Source organism: Triticum dicoccoides, chromosome 6B (genome assembly GCF_002162155.2).
Source record: "Triticum dicoccoides isolate Atlit2015 ecotype Zavitan chromosome 6B, WEW_v2.0, whole genome shotgun sequence".
Taxonomy (NCBI): domain Eukaryota; kingdom Viridiplantae; phylum Streptophyta; class Magnoliopsida; order Poales; family Poaceae; genus Triticum; species Triticum dicoccoides.
The window spans coordinates 87,490,541-87,499,941 of record NC_041391.1 but is presented as its reverse complement, the minus strand read 5'-3'; the positions used below and the strand labels follow the sequence as shown (position 1 = coordinate 87,499,941).

General features: G+C 44.5%; 1 protein-coding gene and 1 long non-coding RNA gene across 4 annotated transcripts; one reads left to right on the top strand and one right to left on the bottom strand.

Annotated features, from left to right (window-relative positions):
- Positions 1–806: 806 nt before the first annotated feature.
- Positions 807–6,985, top strand: LOC119325976. 3 transcript variants are annotated; one of them, XR_005157767.1, is made up of 2 exons: positions 807–1,368; positions 5,423–6,985. It is a non-coding gene; the product is annotated as an uncharacterized LOC119325976 (long non-coding RNA). The 3 variants fall into 3 exon arrangements; XR_005157769.1 differs by having other exon boundaries at positions 4,647–6,985; XR_005157768.1 differs by having other exon boundaries at positions 4,644–6,985.
- Positions 1,340–4,927, bottom strand: LOC119325975 (wall-associated receptor kinase 5-like). Its single transcript, XM_037599696.1, has 3 exons — positions 4,027–4,927; positions 3,540–3,689; positions 1,340–3,143 (listed from the first exon to the last, which is right to left on the bottom strand). Exons 1-3 carry the CDS (start codon positions 4,925–4,927, stop codon positions 1,975–1,977), a joined length of 2,220 nt encoding a protein of 739 aa, XP_037455593.1. The 3' UTR covers positions 1,340–1,974.
- Positions 6,986–9,401: the final 2,416 nt, after the last annotated feature.

Genomic DNA, 9,401 nt, shown 5'->3' with positions numbered 1-9,401 from the left:
CCAAGTCTGGAGGAACCACGACCAAGCCACGGATAGCTCGGCAACCTCGCCATCTCCGTGGCCCGCGCACAGTCCTGCTCGGCCTCGACGCGGAGGAGATATCCGGCGGCGGAGGCGGCACGCGACCAAGAGCAGACTCCTCGGTTTCTAGGGTTAGGGGTTATGGGAGGGGAAGGACGCGGGGGAAGGAGGAACGGCACGACGGGGACAGGGGGTGGGAGGAGGAGGTCAGGTGGTGGTGGCGGCGGCGGTTGGTCGTGGATCTCCTCCTCCACCGTTGCATGTTGCCCCTCCAGGTGACGAGGGGTGAGCTCGATGGGGAGAGCAGTGCGGGGGCAACCAGCTCGGTGACAGGAGATGAACCGGGAGGAGGGGGATATGAGCGCGGCAGCGGCGGTGGAGCGAAGAAGCGGGCTGCAGCACAGCGTCGGCTACGATAGAGAAGGGGAGGGCGCGGCGGGAAGAATTAGCTAGGGTTCTCACCAATTGGGGGTGTTGACCTAAATGTGAAAAAAATCAAAAATGCCCATCGGGGGGCATCAAAATAACAGGCGGTGGCATACCAGAGGACACACTATTCATTGTAGCAGTGTCCAGCCTCGATCCGACGGCCCATATTGTTTTTTGTGAGATCCAACGTTTCGGATCAGTTTGAAAACGCTATCCGACGGTCTAGATTTCAAACGCCCTTAGAAGCCTCCATTTTGTGCCCCAATCTAATAATGGTATTTTTCCTTGTCTAACTTTGTTTCTAGAATCCTCGGCTCTAGACTTGTGATCCAACGGCTCTGGGAAAAGAACAGCCCCAAGATTCCCGTTCCGCAACTAAACCACACCTGCCAAGGCGCTGTACGGCGGCGGCGGCGTGCTCCACCGCAGTCCGCCCCAATCCGGCGGGGTCCGTCCGCCTGCTCCGGCCACCTCCTCCTCAACCACCCGGACCTCCTCCCGCCGGCATCCCCCGTGGGAACGGCCTCCTCCGCCGCCTGCCTACAACGCCGATGCCTTTCTCCAGGCGCACGTAGATGGGTGGGCCGGAGCAGCCCCAGCCACGGCCGACGGTCTCGGCGGACTCCCTTCCCTCCCTGCCCCGCGGCCAGGAAGCCGCCGACGTCATCCGGTCTATCATTCCCCTTCTTCCAATTCCGTCCAATTGGATCCCTGCGGTCATACTCAGGTTGCTCAACTTTAATTTGTTACATCGTTCTACTTCTTTTGTTCATCAGGATATCTATCAGGACACGGCATCATCCTTATCACAAGATATATCCCCGGCCGGCCGGCCGGCGGCAGTATGGTGACGCAAATAAGCTCCCTGCCTCGTCAAACAAGCAAGGGTGTGTGTGTTAGACTTATGGCACAACTGAAGTATGTCTCTGCATTTTGTTATTCTATCTATTTCTTATCTTATTATGTGTTTAGAAGCCAAATGTAGTTTAGGGACCTAGAACACATCATATCCTGGAATATAACGGCGAAAATAAAAGAATCTAGCAAGTGATGTATGTATTCTCATGAAAAAAATGGAATATAACGGCGGCATGGCAAGTGCAGAGACCCTGACGAAGTCAAGATGACATTTCCTTGTATTGGAACATCCAACCAAGCGAGTGAGCCCAGCCCACATGACCGAGTAAATCAGTAAACTTCCCTGAAAAAGGAAAAGTAAATCACTTGACATAATAGCACAGTTTCAATACCAAACTCAATCACATTTTCACACCCAGTCATCCATTGATCTTCTTTGAGTGATTTTGGAAACTTTTATGAAAGCTCGCACAAGTTCAAATAGGTAGCACTGGATGTGTCCCCATTTTGTACCATGGTACATTTATTCTTGCTAAATTATGGTGTCTCTATGTAATACCCAAGGGTCCAAGAGAGTCTTACACTAAAATGCAACATACAACTAAACGAGGAGAAGGTTAAATGAACAATGAAAGTGCCAAAGCATAAAATTCGCTGTGTTTTCGTTCACCTCATAAGGTAAAAACTGCCTGGATTTATGGGCATTCTTTCATCCTTCTCTGTGCACTCAGAGCTTTGTTCTGTTTCAATCAGACCGAGAAAGCTATCTGTCTCAGTATCACGCTGTATCCAAGGATGCCTCGAAAACTTCCTTAATCTGCTAAGCTCCTCAGATACCTCTTTCATCGAGGGCCTATTGTCACTGCACATTTCCAAGCATTGCCTAGCTAGATCTGCTACCCCTACAATCAACTCCATATTCTCATGACCTTTTATTTGATTGTCGAGCAAATTATCAAGATTGTTCCCCTTCATAGCCAGCAGGAAACTCGACGACAGGCTCCGGCATACCTCAGGACCCTCAAGTTTCAGTGGCTCCTCCCCTGTTAGGATCTCTAGAAGAACAACACCGAAGCTATAAACATCGCTTTTGTCTGTCAAGCAACATGTCTGCATATACTCAGGGTCCAGATAACCACATGTCCCTTGAACCATTGTGACGAATTGGGCTTTGTCAGTTGGTGCTATTATAGATGCCCCAAAATCAGACACCTTTGCCATGTAATTCTCATCAAGAAGGATGTTAGAGGTTTTCACATCACCATGTAGAATTGGTGGGTTTGCGTAGGAATGTAAAAATGCAAGCCCCTCAGCTGCCTCGTTGACGATCCTTAGAAGAGAACTGAAAGGGAGATGCGGTTCACTGTTCTTGCCGTGAATAAGATCAAACAATGTTCCTTTTGGGATGAACTCATATACTAGCATGGGGACTTCCACCTCAAGGCAACATCCCAATAGCTTGACAATGTTCTTGTGATTGATCTGGGAAAGAATCAACATTTCTTTGCCAAATTCCTTCTTCTGCCTATCATCAACCAATGCACTCCTTTTAATTGCCACTTCAGTGATATCCTTAATTATTCCCTTGTACACAGTGCCATTGCCTCCATGTCCAAGAATCTGGCTTTCGTCAAATTTATTTGTTGCTTGTTTCAGTTCTGCTTCAGTAAACACTGTAAATGAAAGTCCCTGATCTAATTTCATCTTCTCAAACAATAGCATCCCTCCGTGCTGCTGAAAATACTGTTTTTTGACATTCGCAAGCTTTCTTTTCTCGAATATTACACGTATGCAGAAGATGATAATCACTAGAATGACAACGCCAATGCTAATGCCTGTAGAAATCAACATGAAAGGTGTTTCTGTTAGTCAAATTGATCCCACAATGTACATACCTAAAAAGCATAGAAAAAAATTGCTGTGGTAAAGTGGACTAAACGGTCGTGACGCAATATAATTATACCTTCTAAAAAAAATCATGGATGCTTGTTTCTGGACTTACTTTTTGAGTTTTTGTCAATTTTCCTCATTTCATTTATTTATTTTAAAGCTTCCTCGGATAGACTTGTTGCATGCCCAACAGAAGGAGACACATCACTATGTGCTTGCCTGGGCAGTGGTAGTTCTACTATTTGGGCCTCTTTTGCTAAATGTCATTAATATCTTATACGTACTGTTGGCCATTGTTTTCTACACAAGAAAGCAAATGCTAAAAACATCTAGTGGTTTACCTATGATTAGGGTGATGTCTGGGTTACAAGATTTTGTTTCCATTATAAACTTTCTGCCTGGAGAACATGAACAATAATACCCTCCTATAGTGTTGTGGCATGTTGCAGACTTCGGGCATATACTTGAATTCTTCTGACATTCATTGACATCTGCAGCAACAAAGGAGCAAATTATTTGGGGTCAAGTGATTGATTGAATAGTAATGCATGGAAAAATCGGCATATGTGTATTGACAAATACAAATTTCAAATGGCATAATGAGTGTAACGTTTGCCATTCTTCCCAAAGTAAAGATAAATTATATTGTAGAGAGAAAAAATGAGGTAAATGTCCTAACTAAATCTAAACTATAGATGAAAAAAAAGGCAAAACAGATTGTAAAACTCAAGTATTTCCAGGCATCAAAATCGGGACAGACAGCTAGTAATGGTATTTCCCTTAACTACTACTCCTCATAAAACGATTGCACATGATCTAAAGATGAACAGGGATCAAGTAAAGAAATGAACTTGCCTCTGCATCCGTCAAAGAGGTAAGGGTTCCCTTCATATCCGTCGGTGCAGTTGCATAGATACCCTTGGCCGTTAGTCGAGTTCACACACATGCTGTTCCTGCTATGGCACGCGTAAGAAGGCATGTCTCTGGCCACTTCACAAGTTGCATTTCCGACCACCCAGTCCAGCACCAGTGGCTTCCGCCCATCGTCAGTATCATTGAACCTTGTAGTGGTTATGAAGTCCGAGCTGAAACTAAATGTCTCTGTCTCCACCATGGCGGCATAGCTACATGGGTTGAAAAGCGTACTGTTGGAATTATTGTAAACATCATAAAAAGTGAACATATAGCCCCTTAGACCCTTTGGTATATCATTTTGGCAGCAGCCTGCACCAATACAAGAACCGTTTGTCAGTGCTGCCGGGCTCTCACACACTGCTGCGCACGCTGTCGTATACTTTGCAGTGCTTCCCAAGTTGTTGATGTATGCGAGCGTGTTGCATCCAATAACTATGAGCTTGTTGTGTAGATAGGAGAAGCGGTACGGGCTTCGTGAGAAGTCAAGGGACCAAGCTTTCTGTACCATTGATCTTGTGCTTGTATTGTAGCAGTATGTCGAGATGTCGGATAAAACTCGGACTTGACCGAAGGGCACTGAGATGCTTAGAACCTCCACATTCCGAACGAACAAGAATGGCTTGTAGATTCCATTAGCAGTCCTCCTGCAGATGATCTCAAAGTCTCTAATAGCACAGCCAGTACCAATACCAATACCAAACGGATAAGGGATGTCGACATCACCACACTGTGTTTTGCATCCGGGGCCAGACTGCGCTGATGTAGAGGCTAAGTGCAACATGACTGCAACAACTAGCAGTGGCAGGAAAGCCATGTTACTTGTCTGAAACTGGACTTGCCCAGAAGATTCTGCTGCACAGCACTACAGGAAAAGAGGGAAAAAATAGTGAGCAAACTAATGGCCATTCAATTCAACTCTAAAAGTTGTAGGCGACACTTCCTGTGTACTCTTCATTTCTATGTTGTCGAAATATACCTGAAAATTTTAGCATGGCTGAAGAATTTTAATAATGCTTTGTAAATATCAAGCTGCTATAATCTTATAGATGAAATGCTGTGAAAATTTTTGTTGAGCTTGCAATCTTAATATATAAATGACAGAAAAATATATTAATACTAGAAGGCCTTTTCATCTTTTGTTTGACTGTCTGCATGTCTAGATTCGAATTATGCAATAAATTGTTTCTCGCCTTTGGATTTCTGGCACTGAATTCACGTGCATGCCTTGTGCAAATATGAAGACCGTGTTTTCTGAGTTGTAAGTTTTTGGTTGTTTGCAAAGTTAAACAGTCTAATTTTTACTTCTTAGATACAGATAATCCTTGGCCGGAAGATTTTGCTGCTGTCCAGGCTGAGAACTAACATTGAGAAGAGTGTGGCCTATCCTAATTCCTGTGTTGGTATAGATTTATCTCGTATGCTGTGTGATTTTGGTGGAGTGCAAGCTTATTGGCCAAGGGTATCTGGGTTTGCCTGTAGGGTTCAAAAAGCCAAGCTACAGCCGGTTGTGCTTGACTAGGCTACCGGCAAACTCTCGCCATGGAAAGAGCGACGTCTCAACAGGACTGGCCGGAAGACTGGTGCTTATTAACTGGGCGGTGACTGCAACTTGCTGCTACCTATTTCCTGACCACCTTGTGAAGAAGCGAGTGTGCGCGCCAAAGATGTTCAGTCGAGCCCTTGGGCTGTGGTGGGAATGGTTCAGGTGGGATGATGAGAAGAGACCATGGAAGGGCACAGAGACTCCGTGTGACGAGATTAATAGGCAGCTCTTTTCCTGCCGCACCCCCATCTCCCTTGGGGATGGCAGCTTGGCCATTCTCAGGAAGGGCCGCTAGTTGGAAGGGGATGCTCCATGTTTTTTGGTGCCCCGGAAATCTTCAGGCTGGCACGGTACAGAAGTTGCCGGTTAAGGATGCGAGGGTTGCAGCGGATCAGTACTAAGGTGCAGCTGAACCAATTCATGCTAATTTGAGTGGCGTGCCGCACAATGGCGTTTGCCGCCTGTGTGATCAGGAGCAAGACAGCGCTGCCCATCTGACCCGGCGTTGCTGTTACGCGCGGCATTGATTTCAGAATTCCAACGCTAGAGTGTGCTCAATTGTTTCTTGGCATTGACAATGGAGGTATGGCGGAGGAGGATTTATTAGTCGGGCGGCGGCTCGCCGAGGCGAGAAGAAGAAAAACTGTAATCCAATTCGGAGTAGTAATTTCGAACAAAAAGTACCTGTGTATGTAGCTGGGATATGGAGGGAGGCACGACGATCCAGTTCCTGGCCAACTGAAGTGGAGCGCGGTGTGCAACAGCTCTGCTCATGAACATGAACTCATCCTCAAGCAATGGCCGTGGTCTGCACCCGTCCGTAACTCTTTTTCCCCTTCCATCCAAAGAAAAAGGAGTAGGGCCATTTTTGTACTGTCTTTTTCAGAACGGAGACTTGGCCAAACTCCATTCGCTAGCTTGTTTTGCTGGCCGGGCGGCCAGATGGCAAAAGCTCCCCTGGCTTATGTCCATGGAAGCAGATAAACCAGGCAGCACGATCCAGGTTCCATTTGACTGAATCAACAAATTTAGTATCTGGCCTTGCCGGCGAATTGGTGGTAGCATACACTGTCTATGGAAATCAGGACTTGTATAATGGCTGGGGTGTGGTGCGCAGTGTGCTCATCTGCCGTCGACGACAAATTGTAAAATGTAGAGGTAGCCACCACTCCAAACACATATACTACTTACACATCATAAACAAGGGACTCCGAACAAATAGGATTGATCCATTCATGATTCTACAATATTGTAATTAAAGTCCTATTTCTGAATATTTAGAAAAGGACAATGTAAGAAAAATCACATTGCAAGTGACCTTCTTTCCAAGTGCGTGCGTTGACTTGACAAAGCCTGGCTTACCAATACATTTTTTCTACAGTATGGCTTACCAAAAGATTGTATACAATATTGTAGAATTTGAAGAAACATACTAAATGTTTTTATAACAAACATGTAGATGTGAACTATATAAAATATAATATGTTATTAATGCATTTTTTTGGGAGAGATGCGTTTTGGAGGCCGAGCTCCATGGAGGCCTTTATTTTTGAAAAATTCAAATTCAAACTTTTGTGGTTCAAAAAAATTTGAGAAAAATATGCGTGTATGTAAGGATGTAACCCACATGTGTAAAAATTCATGACGAAATACCCCGAGTTGTGACCTGTACAAAAAAGACAAATTCATGGTATAGGAAGATGAATAATATCATGCGTTAAATAGCCCCAGTTTTGTTTTTTTGCACTGAAAATTTACACACATGTGTGTTATGTCTTCATGTATATCTGTATTTTTTTCAGAATTTTTTGAAATATAAAAAAAAATATGAATTTCGATGAAATTTCAAATTTGTATTTGCAGGCCTCACTAGAGGCCAAGCTCCAAAAGGGATTTCCGACTTTTTGGGCCACACAAAAGCATATAGTGGATGCAAATTGGACCTACTATTTGGTGGGTCGACAATTTTTTTTTGTAGCTCAAATAAAATATTTTTTCATAAAAGTTTAAAGAATATATAACACATCTACAAGATGTACTTTTGAATTTCCCTCCAAAAAATACACGTGCCTTTACCCATCGTGGGCTTCAGTGTCCAGCCCAGTTTTGGGATCTCGGCATCATTTCACTAAGCCCAGTTTTGGCCCTTAATTTCGCAAGTTGGATCGAGCCTACCTAATCCCGCATCGCATTCTTCTCTTCTAAAAAAAAGCATCCCAGGTTGTATCACCGAGTAGGGCGAGATGAGCAGCCTTTGCCCCCGCCAGCCCTTGCCGGCGGTAGTGCCGCCGTTGGAGGACGACAACCTCGTCTTTGATATTCTCCTCCGGCTACCCCCACAGCGGTCCTCCCTCCCCCGCGCCTTCCTCGTTTGCAAGCGTTGCATTGTCTCGTCTCTGGTCCAGGTTTCTACCACCACTTCCACCGCCGCCCCCGCCGCAACCCTCCCCTCCTCGGTGTCTTCCAAGTAGATCATAAGATCTCCTTCTTTTGACGGAACCTCGTCAAAGGGCGGGGAGCTCCTGCATTGCATTTAAGAAGAGAGTTGGTCCAGTTAATGAGGGAACTAGACCCAAAAACCAAACAAGGCATGATTAATTAAGGAAAACTGGCGAAGACCACACACACCCCTATCAATCAAGGAACATCGTCTGCAGATACAAGGGTACCTAGGCCCAAGATGACCGATAGCACCTCATACCCAACCAAGTCAACCTTAAGGACATGCCCACAACCAGATGATCACTCGCGCCTAACTTCCTGAGAAAAGCGATCAAACATTAACTTCACTCTGTGCATTTTAAAACCGAATCGAAAAACCATACCGAAAATAAACCGAACCGAACCGATTTTTTGTTTTTATGGTTTCTGGTTTCGGTATGGTATGAACTTTTCATACCGATTTGAACTTTGGTTTTTATGGTATATACCGAAAAACCGAATTGTTAACCGAATAAACCGAAGTAAAAGATAAATTTATATTTCTTGAGATGAACAACCGTACAAGTTGTCATTTTTCTTGTACATGAGTCAAATTCACTACTAAGCACCTACATTTTTCTTGTAACATTGTCATTTTTCTCTTTTTAAAATGCTAAGCACGTCCATAACCATCAACAGATGAATCAATGCATGCATATATACTTATATATATAGTCATATACTATTTGTGTAAAATAGAATGTGTTTTGAGTCATAAATTTGCAAATTATTATTACGTCATTTTCAAATTCGCGTCAACTTTGGTTTTTATGGTATATACCGAAACCATACCGAAATAATTTGGTATATACCGAAACCGAACCGTATTTTAATTTTATACCGTATTTACCGAAGTATTAATACCATATATACCGAAAAATCGTATAAACCGAATCATGTAAACCAAATAAACCGAACGGACAGGGCAACATTAACTTCTACCAACGCCCCAATAGCCTGCAACGCTGTTGACGCGAGCGGCTTCTTGTACATCCGCGGATAAGATTGTATCTTCTCTTCCACATCCTCGTTGGTGGCTTTCCTAGATGTTCTGCCCTTCGGCAAATGCCCGTAAGCCTCCGCCAACCTATATCCACACTACTAGGGAAAAGCCTATACATAGAATTTTATCAGCAGCGCTCCTCAAAAATACCACGCTACTGCTATTTAGCAGCAGCGCGTTGCACCAAAACCCGCTGCTGAAAGGAAAATAGCAGTAGTGCGTCCATCACAAACCGCGCTACTGCTATAATTGCAATGACCT

Coding starts and splice junctions, on each gene's coding strand:
- LOC119325975 (XM_037599696.1), bottom strand. CDS start 4,927: ATGGCTTTCCTGCCACTGCTAGTTGTTGCAGTCATGTTGCACTTAGCC. Junction 3,690..4,026: donor CATTTCTTTACTTGATCCCT/GTTCATCTTTAG, acceptor TTGTTGCTGCAG/ATGTCAATGAATGTCAGAAG. Junction 3,144..3,539: donor AGACATCACCCTAATCATAG/GTAAACCACTAG, acceptor TGATTTCTACAG/GCATTAGCATTGGCGTTGTC.